This window comes from Perna viridis, chromosome 4 (genome assembly GCF_037379345.1).
Source record: "Perna viridis isolate PV_CMFRI_1.1 ecotype Kerala chromosome 4, ASM3737934v1, whole genome shotgun sequence".
NCBI classification, from domain to species: Eukaryota; Metazoa; Mollusca; class Bivalvia; order Mytilida; family Mytilidae; genus Perna; species Perna viridis.
Window position 1 is genome coordinate 44,892,971 of NC_142448.1, and position 22,931 is coordinate 44,915,901.

Here is a 22,931-nt window from a genome sequence, read left to right on the forward strand (position 1 = left end):
AGCCTAACACACGATGCCAGAGTGTTACTGTCACAGTTTATCATGAAAACAACGTTTATACCATCCGCTCAAAAATCTTTGAGAGTCACCAACGTACCATAATTTTAATTTTAAAATTAGAGAATGAATTTGTTGTATTCAATTACGATTTTTTATGATTAGAAAATCATTTTGTAATATTCAAAATGTGACTGATTTTCTAATATTACAAATTCAATTTGTAATATTATAAAATGTGTGATATTTTATAATATTACTAAATCAGGAATTTGTAATATTAGAAAATGAATTTATAGTATTAGAAAAGGAATTTGTAATATTAGAAAAGGAATTTGTAATGTTAGAAGATAAGTGTTTTCTAATATTAAAAAAATATTTGTAATATTAAAATTACAAATTCATTTTCTAACAATTAGATTTCTAATATCACAAAACACTTTTTAATATTAAAAATTAAATTGAATTTCTAATATTAAAAAACGATTTTTTAATAAAAGGAATTGATTTTCTAATATTAGAAAATGGATTTTTCTATTCAGTTGCGATTTTTTAATATTAGAAAATCATTTTCTAATATTAAAAATTCAATATCTAATATTACAAAATGTGTGATATTTTATAATATTACTAAATCAGGAATTTGTAATATTAGAAAATAATTTTTTAATATCACAAAATGAATTTCTAATATTAAAAAATCTTTTCTAATATTAAAACAATTATTTTATAATATTAAAAATTCATTTTCTAATATTACAAAATATTGATTTTTGTCCACTTTGGCTTGCCATAGGAATATAAAATATTAGAAAGTGAATTTTTAATATTACAAAATGAATTTCTAATATTAAAAAATGATTTTGTGACATTAAAAATTCATTTTCTAATATTACAAAATATTGATTTTTGCCCACTTTGGCTTGCCATACATTACACAAGTCATGTACATTTTTTTTCAGGTCGACCAGATTTTGATAAGAACTATTTTACATGCCTGCAGTATACTCTAGTTTACCAATTGGAACTACTCGGCCATTTCCATTACAGGTGAAAAACCACTATTGAAAGTCCCACTATTTTCTGTGTGGAATTAAGCAATTTTCAAGGTCACAATCTTTCTTAAAGTTTGTTAAAATGAACGTTAACAGATTTAATCATAGAGGAGACCTTTCAAAGGAACCTCTCATAAAATTTGCAGCATACCTTTAGTGGCTTCTAAGAAAGAACGGTGACGTGAAAGTAGACTGGTACTAAAATACTTCTTTCCTTTTGGAAATTTGATAAATCAATGGGCTTAAGATCTAGACTCTAAAAAAATATTCTCTACATCAGAGTTCAAAACTGTTGTATTCAGTGTCTACCTGGCATGGTAAGCTTTCAGACGATACCCATTTTGCATGTACTGGCTAAATCACAAAAAATATACAATGCATACTAGGAACTACTTTGTTTTTGACAGAATAGTGGTACTATACCTACACTAAAAAAATTCTTCGGTGTAACTAAGGCTGAGGAGTTCCGATTGCTTTATCTAATTGGATTAAGAGTTACATGTATCGTTCTTTGAATATACCGATTTTGACAAAACGTAAGTCTAATGGTACTTAGCTGCCATTTTATTAACAAATATCAACAAATAATTTAACAAAGATCTTACACTGGTCAAACACTGCTAAAATACATGTTAACACGAATAATATGCTTGTGTTTTATGCAAGCAAGAGAACTGAGAGTTAAGCTTATCTATAAAATATAAATACATGTGTAACGTGTATGAACACGAGGCTTAGAATTATTGTTCATGTATATGTTAAACTAATGAACATATATTAACCTTGACATGATTAAGTTCAGACTCAACATATAGCACAAACGCTAAATTTTAAAAATACGATGCATAAAATGAAAACCACCAACTTTGCAAACAATTAAAATTCGGTACCAAAGTAAACTATGGTCGTTTTCAACCAATATTAAGACCTAAAATTTGCAACAATCACGCTCCATTTACTAAATATTTAATTAACATTTCATTAGAATATATAAAAGTCGCCGGGACAAGGAAAATATTTTTCCTGTGGGAAAAATTCTTGTTTTGAAATTTCTTAACTTTGAGGCTGTTATATATACAAATATACAGAAGTACATACATTTCAGATTAAAAAATCTTACCGACTAGTTGAACATCAGAACATGATATTTACAACAAAAGAGAATTGTGATAACAATAATTTAAAGTGGTTAGTAATACACCCTCCACTGTTGACTATTTAGTCTTTATTTACAATGAGATTATCTGTAAAAGAATCTTAAAAATACATAAATTGTAGCAAGAAATTACAACACAGTTCCAATTGGTAGCGTGATGAAATTTCTCTAAGTTATCTTGTTTGTTTCAATTGAACTTTTCATTCAGACTTTCCACACATTACAGGGCGCATCCAGAGATTTATATAAAAAAAAAAAGCCTGAATCGCTTACCTAGCTCGATAAGCAATATTATACTTTTGTAAAAGCGGCCATGTTTTGTCTTGGATAAAATTCTTAATGCTCATACCTAAGAAACAATCATATCAATTCTATTATAAGCAGTCCAGTACTTTCTAGGGATAAAATTTTCAGGATTTAGCTAAACCTGTCGGTTTTGGAGATATATGCGAAAATTTTCTGTCTAAACCTTCTGTTCTATTTTAGTAACGACCGCCATGTTTTTCCACTGATCAAAAATCCAACAAAAGTTCTGTGCAGAACACCCTAAGGAACACTCATACCAAGTTTGGTTCTAATTTGTCAAGTAGTGTCAGAGAAGAATAGTTTTGAAAAATTGTTGACGACAATGGACGCCAAGTCATGGCAACAGGGGCCGGGTGAGCTAAAAAAAGGCCTTCCAGGTTGTGTCTTGATTTAAAAAAAAATTTAAAAAGGGCTCAAACCCCGCACCCCTGGGTTCGCTTCAGCATTAGACATTTTGTCTGAGGACCAAAGTTAACAATAGTTCTGCTTCAAAACTTAAAAATTTGACCTTTAACACCAAAGCTGCTCTCTTAGATTCAGTTTTGCAAACAACTCATAAATGTGTACAAAAATTGTCATCGTTATCTTCATAACAGTTCGTGTCTGAGTAATCTACGATCTTTAGAATGTCGTTGCGTCCTATTTCCTGCATCATCAGTCGTAGATTGTAAAAATTAAAGCATGGCACTTGTCTTCCTTTGTCCTTTAACAACTTCCAATGGCATAACACAACTCTGGCTGGCCATTCTCTTTGTGTAAAGCAGAAATATTGTATTATTTCAATATCTCTAACAACCAAACCTAAAATATATAATGAAGATCATATTGAAGGGCTAGAACCAAGAAGTCTTTCTAAAAATCAGACAGAAGGGGGTTCATGCATGCTAAAATACACCAAAAGTCAGTTTTATTTCTAATTCAGAAAAGTTACTGAGCACATAACAAGTCTTAGTTTTTCATTTGGTTGTTGCGCATTTGAAATAAAAATCATATACTGTAGATTGTACATGAAATTTGCACTTTCGTTCTTGGTTTGGCTTCAATTGGTTGATTTCAGTGGGAGATGAATGTATGATTTTCTTATTAGTGCAGTTCTGATTGCAGAAAATATTGTTGTTATGTGAAAGTACAGTTGCGATCACTTCTAACATCTCTTCGATCCCGTCATGATTCGCTGTCATAGAACAGTTCTAAACTGTCAGAAACTGTTCTGACATGCGACACACACTGTCAGGGTCTGTCAGGACTTTGGACAAGCTCTGTCATAATCTGTCATGGGTCCTGACACCCTCCTGTCAGGAACTGTTCTAGGTAGAACAGATATGTAGATTAGAAGAGTTCCTGACAGATTCTGACAGTCATTAGCTCGAGAATACTTCTCCGACAGAATTACATACAGTACATGTACGTGATTCCAAAAAAAAGCCGTAGCACCCGAAACCCGATTCGTATGACGGGAAAGAAGTCTTGCTATGTATAAACTTGATTTTTTGTTATTTTTTAACCGACTTTTATGTATGGCATGCAGTACCAACACAAATTATTGCCTACCGTACATGCTACGCCCCTGACTTTAAAGATATTGGACTGAATTCTTTTGGTTGTAGATCTAGACACCGGTATGATACAGAGTACTTATACAATTTTAAACAGTTAATACAGAAATTTTCGGCCTTATGGAACTTTAAAGTGTTCACACTCATACACTTTGAAAGAATATGACATTTATGAAGCATTTTGACTTATGTACATGTATATATACCTTTTTGAAGAATTTTGACTGAAATATATAAGTCGCAATCACCCACTTGGTAGTTATATTACAAAAAAAAATAGCATTTTAGTTAATAATTTTAAAATCTCTTGGCAATTGAAAGTGCTCGTACTCATACATTTTGCAAGAATATGACATTTGCAAAGAATGTTGACTCAAACTAATGTGTCGCAGCCACCACATAATAGTTATATTGAAAATTTGAGCATTTCAGTCATTAATATTAGACCCTCATGGAAATTAAAAGTGCTCGCACTCATACATTTTGCAAGAATATGACATTGAAAAATGTAGCATTTTAGTCATTAATTTTAGACCATCATAGAAATTAAAAGTGTGGGCACTATCATAGAGTGATTTTTATCTATTTTTGTTGAAAAGTATTATTTACAAAAATATACAAAAATCACTCTATGATAATATGAAACGTCCTATATTATTGATCAAGATTTTTGATTGACAACTGACCATTTTCCAAAATTTGTAAAAAATTTGATTTTATTGGTTAATAAATTTTAATTGCTAATCCTGTATAAATAACGATGTTCGCTCGATGCCGCATCATCTGTATGTGTGCATCAGGAACAAATTAAATTATTAAAACTTTATCTTAGTTTTGATATTAATATATTTCAGGTATGTTAAATTACTTACTTTATGTACTTAAACAATTTTATTTTTTTTTTATCTATAGATGCTTCATTTTAAATTTTTAATTATTCTAACATTTATATTTTCAAGAAACATCCCTTTTATTATTTAAGCCGTAACAAAAAAAGCTTCGTATTTTAAAGATCCTGTAGAGTTAATTACGATTATTTTATTTCTTTTTGTTGGTATGTAAATAATTACGATTTGGTTTTGTTTATTGTTTTCAATTTATTCAATTTCATTTTTTTTAATCTTATATCGGAAATCGAAAGACTTATTTTACATAATTAAAGGGAGTTAATTCATGAAGCTTTTTCAGGCCCTGGGACAAAATTGTCAAATGTATTTATGGTAAAATTTACCCAAAACAAAGACAAGAGAATGTCAAATGCTGTAAGGCGTAACTTGAAAATATGTTTTAAGAATGATTAGCTTTCCCTTTCATATTTATACCATTTCTTTCGATTCATTTTCGATGCATTAGGATCCCTTGATAGTGTCCCCACGTAGGCCTTGTGCATGTAAATAGATGTTTTCTGATTTTTGGAGTAAAACATTTAAGTTAAACTTTTAATGACAAAATGTCTCTTCTGAATTAAGTTTTAATACGTTGCATCTGTCTCTTCCCAGATCACACGTTTTCTTATTGAAAGAATTGAATTTATATGTTTTTCTCTTTTTCGAATATTATGATACATTGTAGGTATGTGTTTTATTTTCTCTATTGATTATTCGCATGTGTTGAGAGTGTTCATCTTATTTTAATTCAATTAAGTTCCTATGCATATATTTCATTATGACAGTGTTCATTTTGTCCTTAAGAAAACAATAATTCAATAATTTTATGCTCGAACATAAAGTTCTATCAGTACATGAGACAATTTATAATTCAGTGACACTTTTCATTACATGTTATTTTATATTATATCGATTAGTTATTTACTGGTATGAATTGTTTTTATCTGTTTAATTTGATCATCTGTCATTTCTGTTGTGTGGTCTCATTCATAGAAAGACTCTACCGAGCATCCCCTACTGCTATCTACCCAACAAAGCAGTATAAAAGCACTCATACATATGCTTGAATATGGCAATTTTGAAGAATTTTGTCAGAAATATACGTGTCACAGACACCCACATGATAGTTATATTGAAAAAAAATAGGCATTTTAGTAAATAGTTTTAGACCATTATGAAAATTAAAACTGCTCACACTCATACATTTTGCAGAATTTTTAGAATTTTTACTTAAATAGAGGTGTCACAATCACTTATATGAAACTAACATAATGATTTCTACATTTTCCACATATAAAACCATATAGGTAAATTGGAAGTGTTCACACTCATATTCGTTGATATAAGTGGCATTTTGGAGAATTTTGACCGAAATATTTAGGTATCAGTCACCCATTAACTGCTAAAATTGTCAATTTTAACATTTTGTTAGAATGATTTGTGACCCTTATTTCGTTAAAAGTAGCTTTCACTCAAAAAGTACTCTGTCAGTCTTGAACTTCGTGAGAATTACCAAACATCTGAAAGTTATCGGTTACCATTTTTACACTTAAAACGGAACCAAAGACCTTTAATTTTATATTTAAATAATTTAATTTAATTGATATCACATGTGTATGACAGAATGTAAACAAATTATACATGTAAACAATGTTGATTTTTGAACGATGAGTGACTGGACCGTGATCGACGAAAATTTGAACATGAACGTACAACGATCGAGTGATAGTGGGATAATGATCATGACGAGCTCTCTATATATAATTGGAAATTCAATGTAAATTTGGAAATCAAGATATTTTTCCTAATCGGGTTAGGTTATTTACATTAGTCACACAGTTCATTTATTAATCGCGGACTCCCTGTTCTAAATTACGTCACACAGAATAAAAAAGATTTAGTGTCAGGAACTGTCCAGGGGTATGACAGTTTAGAACAGCTTTTCGTATTTCCTTTGTCACGACCCAGGACAGTTTCTGTCAGGATCTGTCAAGGAATAGAGCAAAATGTGTCCTGACCCAGGTAAGCCTCTGTCAGACCCTGTCAGGATCTGTCAGGATTTCTGTTCTATCTGCTGTCGTAGAACAGAAATCCTGGCAGATTCTAACAGAATTTAAAAGAGGTTAGAAGTGATCGCATCTGTATAGCATATGTTGACTGAAAAAGCATCGTTTGTTTGATGGATGTTTCTTCACCATGAATCACTTTACCATAGGCAGTGTGTGAATTTTATGTGGACCGGTACTTCATGTGTCTTATACATAATCCAATAAGAAATTCAATAATCATTCAAAAGTAACAATTTCTATTTTCACGGACCGTTTTTTGAAAATTCATGCACCCCTATATACACCGCTTTACAATACTACATTAAACAATCAATGATAGGGATTTAACTACTTTCTTCAGGAAATGAGAGTGCTAGTTTTTCTTTTTGTCCCCTATTATAATGTGCTTTGAAAATGTTTTTTTATTGAAAGCAAGAGCACACAATTAGTAAATCTGATAGACCGAATTAACGTCCAATCAGACTGAGTCCATCAATTTGCACAAAAATGTTGCAAACTTCCAGAAATTTACACTAACTTAACCAGCATAGATTTGGAGAACTTTTGACTCCATGAATTGGTGCATAGTATTTAATTACATGTATGCCAATATCCTTGAATGACAAGAGGAAGCTATGATAAATTATTAACAATTAATCTAGACGATTTTCAAAATGTCGGGACATTGTTGGGGTGCTTACAAGAGTTTGTATATGACGATTGGTTTTGAATTCTTGATCAAGGAACAGTCATATAGATGTAGAGATATGCAATCAGATAAACATACATTGTTTTTAAGAGGTGTTCACATATTTTGTAAGTATAAAACGTCTCTTCATACCTAAAATTTCGGCTAAATCTCTCCAGTCCTTCCTCATAAAGGCAGGATGAAGGTCGACACTTAAGTGTATGATAACAGCTAGAAGCTGGGACCAAGACAAATCCAAATCTGGAAGAATTCTCGGACTCTTCTTCTCCATCATAAGCTGGACAGTTATACACAACTGGAAAGAAAGAGGTGTATATCAAAAGTTTGGATGATTTCTATTGTGTCTTTGGTCAAGTTATGTAATAAAATTTAATGTTCTTCTTGTCTGTCTATCAGTAAGTATCGATGTCAGGGGCGGATTCAGGCGGGGGCATGGCAGGTGTGCGCCCCCCCCCTAAAATTTGCAAAGCATGGGTTGTCAGGGGTAGATTTAGGCGGTTTTAGGTTGAAACAGTAATTTCTCGCTAATTTTACCACAAAAGATATCTACATTGCACCCACTCTAGAAGAAAATTTAACCCCAAAAAACCTAAAAAAAATTTTCGGCGAAATTTTAACTGTGCGCAACTTAATCTGAAATCCTGGATCCGCCCCTGGACGTTGAGGGACAATGCCAAGAAATGTTGAAAAGAACAAGTGTTAAACCTTATTAGATAAAAACTCGTTTTAATTGAGTTATAGCTTACAATGAGAAATTGACCTAGGATTATTCAATTATAAACTCAAAAGTTGGTTTTAGTACATCTTTGCCCGTTGAATTGCGTGAGATGAAGTTACAATTAATGAGGTACAATTCTTTTTTTTTAAACTGTCAAGACAACACTTGGACTTATTAAACTTTTTACTCTCTTATTATAGCAGCGAATCTAGATATGGTGTACCAGTTAAATAGGGGTTTCAGGCTAATTGCTCAATAAAATTTACCCCCCAAAAAATGCCCGTAATTAACAAAATGTAAATATTCAAACAAACCCGGAATCCCCTAGGTCCACCACTTGGTTTTTACAACCATATTACGTGTAACAACTTACGTCACCATTCCAGTAGTCTGTCGTACTCAGGCATGGTTTGTTTAATATCTTCCTCGCATAGATCCTATAAAATGAAAAAAATACGCACTTTCACTATTTCTTCAATCTAATTAAATTTCGCTTTCTTTTAACTTTGGTCGTTTCATCGCTTACATGAGCAGACCCATTGTTTCGTATGAAGTTCCATCTTTACAACCAAGATTAAAATTTCACTATGCAAATAATTTGACGTTTTTAGATCTAGTCATTCTGTGAAATAATTACTAACCTTTGGAATGCTTCATCCTCGTCGCATTGCTTGTATTTGTTGTCCCACCAATTTTCATGTTTGCTTACCACCTCGAAGTCAACATCTGGCAGATGTGCCTTCATATGCCTCTGTCGCTGTATGCGTCGTTTCATATCGACCCTCTTTATATTATATTTGATCCATCCAAGGTTTTTGTAATAAATTGTCCTGTAGTCACTATCATCGTAACAGGCATTGTTGCCTTTCTGAGTATCTGAGTTATTGCACGAGTTACTTTGCCATTCGCACTTTGATATTTCCATGATACTTTCCGCTCTTAATAAATGATTCTTAGGTAGTTTTGAAGCACAGCACATAGGTTTTGCCGATACACAACTCTCGCCATCGGGCCATGACCATGTTCCTTCGGTAGCCTCCTTATGTTTAGATGCAATAGAAAGTGACGAGTATGTTGAAAATTTGATTGAATTTCTATGAGGGGCTGGAGGGGGGTTTTCCGTTTCCCACGAATCTTCAACCGGAAATCTATGAGGGGTCGGAGGACTTGAAGGCACAGAGTCGCCATTACTGGTAGATTCCACATCCTTTTCCGTCTCATTGGATCGTGGTGAAACATTGGATGATATGTCTAAGTGGTCGTGGAAGCATGGAGGTGTATCATTTTCGTAACGATGGAAATGAAAAGAATCGTCAGAATTTATTGATCTAAGGTGTAAAATCCAATCTACAACTCGTGGATCTGCTTCGTTGAAATTCATTTCATTTTGGTTCGCAAAGTGAATTTCGTGTAAATTATCACACAATTGTCTTCTAAAATCGTACGCGACATTGCCCGCTGATAATGAGTACCTTAGGTTTATCTGATCCATTTGCTGAGAACCTACAACAGACACACCAAATGTTTTTTTTCCAGCAAAGCTGGGTTCTTGACACCAAGATGAGTGGTGACTATTATACTAGGGCCATAAGAAGGGGATAACTAACTTTCATTCTCAGTGTTTTAGCTATTTTTTTTTTGTTGTTGTTGAAATTCTTATTGTACATTTCGGCGTAATCAAATGGACATGTTTGTTTGTATCCAATCGGTTACTTTTCTAGTGTTTGCATGATAATAATCGATTAGATTTCATGTTTGACATTCTATAAAGATTGGCATCTCAATATTTGATTATGTTAGATTTGTATTTTCAGAACATATCATTTCATTTTTTTCAGTATCAGTAGGAAAAATGTGTGCACATTTGATTCTGAAATTTCTGTAGTTGTTTATAATGCCCCATGGCTTTGACTCCGAAAATATTTATTTATTTATTCCTGTCTGTCCTCTGTACCGCTGTGGAGTTCATGGCTCTTTTGGCCATCTTCTTCCCTAGTTTTTGAGTACAGTTTTGACATTTTGTAGAATATTCATTACACACGTATGGTAGAAATAAGAGTTTCTTTTGTAATATTATTCTTTTTAAGATGTTGAACATATGCGGAACAAAAAAAAACATTCTTAAACAGTCATACTGATATTTGTTTTGTAAAGTGCATGCTTTCAAGCGGAATACATGGACAATACTTTCACTTTAATAACCTCACCCGCTGTTTCACTGGCTTCAGTTATGCTCATGTTGATTATTCCATTACATGGATTGATGAGGAATTCTTGGAATTCTAAGCTTTGAAGTGAATGATAATGTAATACAATGAGTTGGTGATCTAATATGGAAAAGTTTTGTTTTCGTAGTACAACACGAACTGGTTGTTCATTGTTATTGCCTCCTATACTGTACATGAACCACTGCTTAATTGCTGAACCTGAAGAAAAAAAAATGGAAACGTCGGAATAACAAAATACACTCCCAGCCGAAAACGAGAAATTGGTTACCACACCATTAACGTAGGTCCTTGAGACTAGAATTTTTTTTATCACCAAAATACCTTAAAATCATTTTGTTTCCAAATGTGTATTGTAATATGTGTTCTCTGACATGTTTGTCTGAAATTTAATGCTTTCAGTGCTGCATGTATGCCAAGATTGTCCTCTATTTAAAACTAAGATAAAAAAAAAAATCCTGGTCGCAATGGCCCATGAACACTAATTCAGCCAATTAGCTTTTAGAACGTACTAAGCAAAAAAAGTCCCACACAAATTTTAATGCACTTGTGTTACATGAACATGAATGTAACCATAGAAAAAAAAACGCACATCAAAATTGTAAAAGTGAATCTGCGTTAAGCTTAGAATTATACATCCTCTTCGAGTTAAACTTAAGGAAGAAATTCCATAACATTAACATTAAAGCCTATGGGAAGTGGCATTAGTGTTCTGTAACCAGAACGCAAGAGTGGACACACAGGAGCATCAGAATATCATAGTACAAGATATTAAGAACTTATCTTGTACTTCTCCCAAATGCATTTCATACATTTTTTAAAACAAGTTACTCACTTTGTCATATATTAGAAGTTTTGACACTACTTACCGAACTTGTTCTTCAAATTATTTCCAAGTTGTCGAAGAGCACATTTTGTCCCTGGTTTAACCTTTTCAAACAGTTTTATTCTATTTGATCCCTGATACATACAAGGAGTTTGGCCATCTTGGACTTTATAAATCACAATTGTTAGGCATAAAAAGTTCTGTAGATTTTCTTCAGAAATTTTTGGTGCTAAACAAATTAAGCCTTTCTTTGATTTCGGCTCAACGATCCTAAATTCAAGTTCTTCTAGATCAAAGAAACAGAACTCCTCATCTTTGAATGTTCTTGATTGATTACCAACTTTGAAAATATCTACAAAAATTAAATAAAAGATTTTATAGAATTTGCTAGCATTGCTTTTAAACACACTACTGACCACGATTCCTTGTAAACTTCAAAGGAATGTCATCACATTACTTAACATATATGGATGTAACTTGTTTGTTTATTTTTGTGCCAATGTGTTCGTGGGGTCATAATTGTAGTAGTTACGCGTAAGTCTTTGTCAGAATCGGGCAAAATGGAATAATCATGAACATGCATGTCAAAACCCCACCGATCTGAAAATAAAATTCCACTCGGGAATGATTTCTGTATTTGAGAAAACCACTATTTTATTTCCGCATTACTCACCTGGATTTATTCAGAAAATTATCCATACAATGTTAGAAAAATGAGTTTTTTGACAAGAGTTATCTGCCCTTGGAAAGTTTATTTCCATTGCATTTCAAATCAATTATAACTCAATTTACCAAAATGATATGGAAAATCTTTTTTTCCTTTATTCTGATGGTGCAAATAGTCAAATAGCATTTTCAAAATGGCGGTATTTTTTTCACCCACTGCCTGGTTCTTACAGAGACTGACACTTTATACATAAACAACACATGAACAACCTACATTCCATAAGCCAACTATAGTGAAGCCTATGTAAAACGATTTCTAAACAAACCGCGGGAAACCTGTCAAAACCAAACAGTTTTAAATCATTCGTTGTCAGTTTGATTGTATTTTTGAACCTGACTAAACCCTCGTCTAAAATTAACAAATTCTGCAGTTTAAAAGGAAATTAGTTGACATGTTTTACTGTATTTTAAAGTTATTTCTCCGTTATTTTTGTAATTTGCGACTGTACACTCAACATGAACAAGTACACGTATATAGAATGAATTTCTAACGTCAGACGCTGTTTCGGAGTTGGTATGGTTTGTATTGCCTTCCTGGAAGCTTAACACAGATTCATGTATCACTAAATTATAGTAACTGGATTTAATTTAGCTTAGTAAATATTTGTAACAAATACTTACACAATTTCTCCCTCTGATTATCATTGTAGCTCTGCAGTGATACCTTCTCCTTAAATACATAAATAAATGTCTAGCAATTGATGTCTGATAACATTTTTTTATCCTAATGGAATGTTTACATATTTCTTATTTTTGCTAGTTTCACGTAATATCTTTATATCTATAAATAGTGCATGAATAATATTAAGCAAATGTCCCCTTAGCAGTTGGATATTAAAAAAAAATAATTATAAAAAAAGTTTTCCTTTAGAAAAAAAAAGTTGTATGATTAAATACTTGGTATTATTTTCATTGGTCATAACTGTTTAATATCTAAATTAATTCTTTCGTAAATATCTATTAAACCAAAAGATCATCAATCAATCTATTATCAAAACCAATGTGTACGTCACCGCTGATTTCCTAGTTTAGCAATAGCCCGGGGCTCATGGATACAATGCTAGAAATGCAACATTTGAACAAGTAGATAAAATACCAAGCTACAGCCTACTCGCAAATGCTACTTTTTCGCCCTACCCATGAAGTATTTTATCTACTAGTATTTGTGTCTGATTTTTATGTAGAAAAATATCCAGAAAATATCAATCAAATAAAAAAATGAGCTCAACTAGTAAAAAATCGCTTTAAAATGTCATTTCGATTCAGGAAGTGTTTGGTTACATAACTACAGGGTATAATTACTTTCTATTTTCGTAAATTTAAAGTAAGAGTTTTAATAAAAATAATATACGAAAATGGGCTCGAGAAGTAGCTTTCATTCATAATGAACTTTTGAGTAGTATTGGAGGTACATGTATTAATTCTGTTATTAGTATGTTTTATTAAATATTTACTTTTAAAACCCTTACTGGGTATGGATTATAAAATATTGTTACGGCAAAATAAAATATTTTGATAAAACAAGGTTATCCTTTTATCCTTTCCGTGCCTACTTTCACAACAAACGGGAAGACTTATATATCTTATTTCCTATTATACAATCATCACCAAGATGTAATTCTAGTACATAACTTACAAATGTATTGTTATATTTTGTCCACACTTTTTTCCCCCAGAAAATTGCGATGTGTACTAACTGTAGATGAAGTCATTCAAAGAAAACTTTTATACGAAAAACAATTACTATTTTTAAGATAGACGATGCAGTAAAAGTTTGTTTTATTATTATTTTTATCATTTTCTGCATTTCATCATAAAATAATGACAAATAGAGCGCGATTTCAATTTTCGATACAGTTTTCAAATGCCACAAAGTTATCAATTTTGATTTGGCAAATCCGGAAACAGATATATAATTTGTATTTCCATTGAAGAGCATCTTTAAAGTCAAAGGGTAAAAAATCGGCTATATATCGGCCGCGTCAAAGAAACAAAAACAACACAAAACAAGGGCTTTATTCGCGTAGGGTGAGTCCAATGTCTTAAGAACATATCTGGATCCGTTCCCCAAAGCCGAGGATATCATAGGGTATTCCTCATGAAAACAATACAAATTTATGTTTTATTTTATAACGAAAGCTTGAAATGCTCTTGAAAAAAATTCTCATAACCCTAGATTAATGAACTTGAATTAGAGGAAACGATCAATTCAGATATGTAGCCTACTACTTTTAAACTTTAGTAAGCACAATGAGATTTGCCCCTTTTCATAGCTTCTAGGTTAATTTTTGTACTGTATCTTAACTTAAGAGCGAAATTTGCTTTCACATTTATCAAGCTTTCGACTACTTCTATGAGCATGGTAACTTGCATTCGCTACTCATTTACAACTAATAGATATTAGTGCACTTCTTTAACGTCAGACAAAAGCCAAAACTGACAGCGGAAACCAACATTTGCCATTTTTCCGACGCAGTTGGCATAATTTCGCTTTTTACCCTATGACCTTAAGGACGCTCTTCTATCGAAACGCAAGTCACCTGATTGCAATTCTGATCCCGATTGGCCAAATACTGAAAACGTAGTGGCGTTTGAAAAAAAAAACTGTATGGAAAATTGAAATTGCTCACTAGAACAAAATCTTTTTTGAAAGATATTACTTGTTTTCAATGGGCTTGTGAGAATTTGCAGGTCTCGCACTGCTCCTAACGTGCGAGAAGTTGATGGTAATCAATATTATGACTTGGTGCTATTTGTAGAAGTATGGATGAACGGAACTTTTTAAGTATAACCTGCATGCTTCTCGGTAGAACAGTCAAATGACGGTATAACCTGCTAGCACCTCGGGAGACCAGGCTATTGAGTATAACCTACAGAAACCTTGGACGAAGAGGCCAACTTGCAGTTACCTCAGTAGAACAGGACAATAATAGTATAACTAGCAGTTACCTCGGTAGAACAGGTCAATAACAGTATAACTAGCTGTCATCTCGGTAGAACAAGCCAATAACAGTATAACCTAAAGTAACCTTGGTAGAACAAGCCAATAACAGTATAACCTAAAGTAACCTTGGTAGAACAGGCCAATAACAATATAACTGGCAGTCATCTTGGTCGAACAGGTTAATAATAGTATAACATACAGGAATCTTAGTAGACCAGGGCAATAACAGTTTATCCATCAGTAACCTCGATAGAACAGGCCAATAACAGTATAACTTACAGGAATCTTGGTAGACAAGGGCAATAGCAGTATAACCTGCAGTTATATACATCTCGGTAGTACAGGTCAGTAACAGTATAACCTAATGGAAACTTAGTAGATACGATAACGTAACCATGGAGCTTAGTGTAGGGAAGGTTACGTTATCGTTTCTAGAACCTTGGTAGACTAGGTCAATAATAAAAGTATAACCTACAGGAATCTTGTTAGACCAGGTCAGTAATAACAGTATAACCTACAGGAACCTTGATAAACCAGGCCAATAACAGTATAACCTACAATAATCTTGGTAATACAAAACAATAAAAAGATGAATTGCGGGCACATTTACTTCGACTGAATGACAATTGTCCGTCCAATACATGTAAGATGTTAGTTCCATGCCTATCGCACGCTTGATAATTATAGGTAAGACACTTGGTAACTAAATAGGAAATTCCAATTGTATTTAAATTAACATGTACAATTCACACTCGAGACTATTGAACGATTGTATGACGATTGAGCTTTGAAATCTTTTTGTGGACGGCACATATGTCACGGAACAGTAGTTACCAATAACAACTGATTCAAATAGAAGAAATATTATGGGATATCAAAGGTGCTCTTAACGGAATAAAAGATGTCTACGCAATTGGTTTTTATAATAAAGTTACTAAAGGAACATATATTATATGGAGCAAATAACACTGCTACTCCTACAATGTTTGGGATTGAAAGTCCGTCCAAGACCTTACTCCACAAAGACAGATAATATAACCAGTCACACGCCAGTTACATAATTTTTTTTATTTTTATCGAAACTTAAACATCATGTTAATTGAAAATATGCTCAATTTCATTTCTTTGTAAATTGGGAAATTAGGAATAATGGTACAAAACCTTAAATTTGAAATTAAAATAATCAATCTTACAGAGGATAACAAGAATCAGCTCTCTTTTTTAACAATTTTGTCCAACTGCAGGAACGCTCCCTTTTCTTTCTGGATCCGTCACGGTCAACTACACTTTATTTAAAGAACATTTAATTGAGCTATATTAAACAAAGATCTTTTGATATTTAGAATATCATACAATTTTAGATTCAAAGATTACAAGACAAGACAAGACAAGACAACTTTATTGAGGTTACAGACCACCAATTCAACCAATGAGCATTTGGAACGTACGCAAAAATAGTCCTACGCAGAAATTACCCCTGTTCCTCATAGTGCTGTGAAAAAGGTTCTCATCTTATTTAAAAAATTGAAACAGTTTCTGAAAGGAAAAACATTTCTGTACATTTTATAGGTGCATTTTGCTTCTTGTGATGTGAAGCCTAATCTCCATAATGATTTTTAAATATACCCCTATCTTGTGAAAACACTTGGATTTCCCATGCTATTTATAGACCCTTCACTTCCGGTGACCAGTACTGCACTGCAAGTCTGCTAACGGCTAAAAACCACTAATTCCACTTTCCATAGGCTTCTATGCTAATTTCACAATATTCAATGGCTTCTCTGGACTTTACCTTAACTTTAACCTGCAGAGGACTATATATCAGCATGATTCTACATATGTCAGCTCACAATCCTCAGAATGGCATGTGGGGTTAGCAGACTTGCAGTGCAGTACTGGTCACCGGAAGTGAAGGGTCTATAAATAGCATGGGAAATCCCAGTGTTTTCACAAGATAGGGGTATACTTAAAAATCATTATGGAGATTAGGCTTCACATCACAAGAAGCAAAATGCACCTATAAAATGTACAGAAATGTTTTTCCTTTCAGAAACCGTTTAAATTTTTTAAATAAGATGAGAACTTTTTTCACAGCACTATGAGGAACAGGGGTAATTTCTGCGTAGGACTATTTTTGCGTACGTTCCAAATGCTCATTGGTTGAATTGGTGGTCTGTAACCTAAAGAGTCACTTTTTGTCTTAGAAAAAATAAATAACTATACAGGTATCTTCCTACACACATACTGAATGCATTTGCAAAGTTTCAGTGAAATGTAACAAGCACTTTTTTAAATATTTGATTTTTAAATATAGGGTAACCAAGTTGTGCGAGCAAAAAAGTGACAATATTCTACCATACTGAAATGCATTAAATATTTGCAAAGAACTTTTTCTGACTTTTCAAATAAAAAGTATCAATCACAACTTGTTTTTTAACAATATTAATGAAGAAATAGTTTTAAAAGTAATCATTTTCTGAGAAATTGGTCTATTTTTAAAAATTTATTTCTGACATGCCTCCCCCTTTTTCTTGATCACATGTCAAAAATCCTAAATCTTTAAATTTTCACAAAAGGTGATATATTTGGCTTTAAATTTGTAAATACAGTGTTTTCACATTAAAACATGACCAGTAAAGGGCACCTAAAGCAAAAAAAGTACTCAATAATGGATTTTCCATGTTGCCATAGGGGAATGCTGATATGGCCTTAACCGCAGTAATGAAAGTGAGTTTTTCCTCATTTCTAACCTAATTTTTGCTCAAATCTACACAAAACTTGATTTCAAGTGCTTATTACCACCGTATTTAAGTAAATATAGCCCTCAAAATTTAATATTTGATATTTTTACTAAATTTTCTACACTTTTTACAAGATAGGACATAAAAATCAGCCAAAAAGACAAATTTTCCATAATTTGGACCTATAACTTAAAAAAATGCATATTTTGAAGGATTTTTGTAGTGTATTCCTCTCATGGCAAAGTTAACAAGATCTTCAAGTAGTTTAAAGCTATTTCAAGAAACTTTTCATTTTGCCATGGCTTCAACTTAAGGCTAAAAACCACTAATTCCACTTTCCATAGGCTTCTATGCTAATTTCACAATATTCAATGGCTTCTCTGGACTTTACCTTAACTTTAACCTGCAGAGGACTATATATCAGCATGATTCTACATATGTCAGCTCACAATCCTCAGAATGGCATGTGGGGTTAGCAGACTTGCAGTGCAGTACTGGTCACCGGAAGTGAAGGGTCTATAAATAGCATGGGAAATCCCAGTGTTTTCACAAGATAGGGGTATACTTAAAAATCATTATGGAGATTAGGCTTCACATCACAAGAAGCAAAATGCACCTATAAAATGTACAGAAATGTTTTTCCTTTCAGAAACCGTTTAAATTTTTTAAATAAGATGAGAACTTTTTTCACAGCACTATGAGGAACAGGGGTAATTTCTGCGTAGGACTATTTTTGCGTACGTTCCAAATGCTCATTGGTTGAATTGGTGGTCTGTAACCTAAACCCACATGCCATTCTGAGGATTGTGAGCTGACATATGTAGAATCATGCTGATATATAGTCATCTGCAGGTTAAAGTTAAGGTAAAGTCCAGAGAAGCCATTGAATATTGTGAAATTAGCATAGAAGCCTATGGGAAGTGGAATTAGTGGTTTTTAGCCTTGATAACCTCAGACACAAAAGGTGTACAAGTCTTAGAGGACACTATCATATTACACAAATCACACAATAATACATACCATGATTACAAAACATAAAAATAATGCACAACACATTATCAAGATATAAAGTATCTAACGAATGAAAGGTTGGTTTTCACAGCAATTTAGCAAGATTTCTAATAAATGATGCCAAATTAATGTACAGTTCTTTATGACAAAATTCAAGAAGCCTTTTTAATTTATACATCTGCGAATTTATAGTATAGTAATTTGGTAAATATTTATCTCGAATTTCTTTAATCTTTTCATGCTTACACGGAAAGAAATAATGGAATTCATTTCCGATTCCCTGCCCACAAAGATGACATATTCTTTTACCTTTGGTATTTTAGACCATCTACCTGTTACAAATGGTATTTTTAAATTGGAGCATCTCAGTTTGGCGATTTGGTGCCTTTCACCTACTTTAAGTTTTAACAAGTATGATTCCAACTTAAATTTTTTTTGAATTCAAAATAAAATTCGCCTCTTGAAAAGTTATCAGCATTTGAGAATCATGATTGAATGAACTGATCTTTTAACTGTCGTTCAACCAAAAGTGTAATTTCTAACGATTATCTGTATTTTCAAAACCCCATATTTCTGAACCAAATATCAAAATCGGAGATTTACAAGAAGTCGTTATGTAAATATTTGTAGTACACGCATGTAATTATACCTTTTTCAAATGGTCCTTTCGATCACAGTGATAATGTTGCCCGTTATATATATCCTTGGTCAGTCCCATTATGTTAAGTCAAATTCATTGCTGAAAGAGAAATAGAGAGTTAGCATCAATCTACTGGTATTTATCTATATGTTTTTCTTGCGAAGGGTATCATAGATACAATCACGCAAGCAGTTATACATACAAGCCTTAAACGCAGAGTATGACTCTAAACTGTAAGCTCTCAACATGACTATATATACTTACAGTCGCCAGTTTAAGATTTCAAAACATCAAAAATTTGACTAGAAATCAAGTTTAAACTCAAAACTACGAGTTCACGAAATAAGAACTTTGACTTCATAAAACTTATACGCTTCTGTAACTTTCTTATCACTACCAGAAGTATGTACATGTCCATTTTCTTCTCATTGTCAGAATTTTGCCATTATCAACTTTCAAAGAACTTACTGGAGTTTACAACCATTGTCTTTCCAAATAACTAACTTTTTACATTTGTAACTGAGTTTGCCAACATCAACCTATCCGAAGTTGCCTGTAAATAGTTTTTTTATGAACTAATCAGCTTTCAAAGACCTTTTTGGTGGAAATTGGAGACTGTTAAGAAAATGTTAACATGATGATACATGTAAAAAAACGAAATGAGTTTTAAAGATTTGAGTTTCAGAGGTGTTTCAACCAATAAATGCAATGTAGTACATATACTAAAGGTCCGAACACTCGCTAATTTATATGTAAAAACCCGCTGTTGTACTAATTCATGACTCGAATATTTTTCAGGCCCTTTTGTCCTTGCATCTTACAGTGTTTGTTTTATTTCCCATTAATCAAGCTAATTTGTATTGTTTATTTATAACTGTCCATTACCTAATAACAATTTCGAAGTCGATTATTTATCATTCTTCCCTTAATAATTATCTTCAAATAACACCTTCAAAGTAACATCTAATAATAAAAACAATTATAAAATCAAACAAAAACTACTAATAACGTAAATGCAGATGAATTACCTTTATCTGAAGACTTAATATACCTATAATAATGTGCAAAGCCTAGAAAGGGGACATGCAGCGAAAAAATGTACCCACAAAAGAAAAAAGATACATGTACATCATATAAAATATATATGTCATATGATAAGGAGATGGATTAACATAAGCTTAGGTTTGTTTCCTTATGATGTATTGCATCTGTCTTGGTAAGAATCATGCAAAATCTGAAAGATGTGATACACCCCATAAAAGACCACATATTTTTATTTTTGTAATTAAGTTGTTTTATGGGTCTATGCTGTGAAATGTGTAATTATTCATTTAAATCCGCAACTTCGAAAATCAAATAGATTCTATTGTATTTGAGTGTCATTTACAAAGTCATCCCCCTTACTTTTGAATTCTACAGTGCATTCTATATATTTTTTATCTCCTGAGAACACGGGCTCTATGAAAAACTGAATGTTAATTTCTGTTTATTATGACAATTCAAACAAAATATCAAAAATAAAAATATGTAGGCTTTTTACCCATTAATTACATTTTGCATGATTCTTAGCTGGGGTGCTTCTTAATTACAACTGATGTATTTATTGAAATAAAAAAAAAATGTTGTGCGCGCGAAATAATTATTTTGTGTCTACAATATTTTCTTTTTGTGCACAGGTCCGGGTGTTAAAAGAATAGGCATGCAGCAGCGCTAAGCTTGTCGTATAAGGCGACTAAATAGTGCTCAGAAACCTAGCCGGGGGTTAGGCGCTCTGCCCACAGAGCAACTGGGATGTGTGCCCAAGGTGGTGGAATGGGGTACCTCTGGCGTGTTACATGCTGGGGTTGTCAGGCTATAATACGGAAAACCTGACCGCAAACCATAGTGATGCACCGTGTTGGGAAAGGTGCCACGTTCCTCGCACGTTAAAGAACCCTGCTGTGGTATCCGATAGGAGTAGGAACCTTTGCGCTCCGCCACAGGAGGCTAAATTGCCCGACCTTACCCATCCCCCCTTTTTCCAGTGGCAATCAAAATTTGTCTACCCCATTGTACTTGTGTCCCGTCCCTTTTTCTTTTCATCATCATTTCATGTTCATTTTATCATCCACTTCATGTTCATCGTCTGAATATAGCTGAAATATTGCTGCTCGGACGTTAAACCCCAACAAACAAACAAACAAATTTTTGTGCACAAAATAATATTTCTCTCTTTGGAAGTCCCTCTCAGAATCCGTACTATTGTCAATTTTATAGGTATAGAATTGTAAAACCATTCCTTTCCAAGACATTTTATTATCTTACAGTACCTAGTTTGGTTTATGAAAGAGGATTCGTCTTACATGCTTCATGCAATATGAACTGCTATTACATAGTCGATTAATCAAGAGTATTTGTTTAGAAGTAATTCTAACTGGAGACAATATAATATTTTAGGATATATGTATAATATATCGTCTACATTAATTTCAATGAGTTGATAGAATTTCTATTTGAATTGTCTGTCTGTCTGTCTGTCTGTCTGCATTGAAGCAGAATTTTAATTGGACTATATAAACATGACATTGTGCTCTTAACACGTTTATTTATTAATTCAATTCTAATTTTTGTATAATTGTTTTAAAGCATGTAATTTTATAGAGTTTGTAAAACGAATCACTAGAAGCTATTACAGGTTTCAGAAATATTGGGTACTTATACGAAATAATTTATATAAGGCATCAATGATACAGAAATTTTTAGGGACACACTGAAAATTGATATCAACCTCGAGAACTTATTAATCTTTTCAATTGTGATATAAATATACGCATTTTGAATCAATTACAAATCTCGCGTGCTTTTGTAAAGTTTCAGTGACTTTCATTTCTAAAATATTGGACTTCCCCATACCTTACGGATATGCATTCCAATGAACGGTCACTATATGCTGACTTATATTTTTAATGGGTCTCGCATTGAATACAGTACTACAATTTTATCATAAGAATTACGTTTTGAAACTATTGAATTGAAAGAACTTACCAATACAAGAATTGCATGTAATGCGTATTTCCCACAACAAACAAAAAAATCAACGAGGTTCACTCAATACACAGAAATACACAAAATTTACCTGAACAAGGTCAGGTTAAAAATTCATAATTATATACCCGATATACACATCCTGGTTAGGGACTTTAAAAGTCTATCCATGAGTGGATTTACGTCACTTAATGAAGATGGCGTTTTCATAAGTACCACACTTGACAGATTGCACGGCTATATGCATTGTTCAATGCATCCATAAATTAAAAAAGGAGGGTCAACCCAGTAATTTTATAAAAAAAAAAATATTCGATCCAGGCTAAAACTTGTCCACTTTTCAGGGGCGGATTCAATCAGGG

At 32.7% G+C, this 22,931-nt stretch overlaps 1 protein-coding gene across 1 annotated transcript; it reads right to left on the reverse strand.

The window, feature by feature from the left end:
- Positions 1-1,598: 1,598 nt before the first annotated feature.
- Positions 1,599-22,877, reverse strand: LOC148620237 (uncharacterized). Its single transcript, XM_088580950.1, has 9 exons — positions 22,570-22,877; positions 19,555-19,644; positions 12,831-12,879; positions 11,527-11,835; positions 10,640-10,858; positions 9,074-9,935; positions 8,806-8,869; positions 7,847-8,009; positions 1,599-3,315 (listed from the first exon to the last, which is right to left on the reverse strand). The coding sequence occupies exons 2-9, from the start codon at positions 19,621-19,623 to the stop codon at positions 3,068-3,070; spliced, it is 1,983 nt and encodes a 660-aa protein (XP_088437076.1). The 5' UTR covers positions 19,624-19,644; positions 22,570-22,877; the 3' UTR covers positions 1,599-3,067.
- Positions 22,878-22,931: the final 54 nt, after the last annotated feature.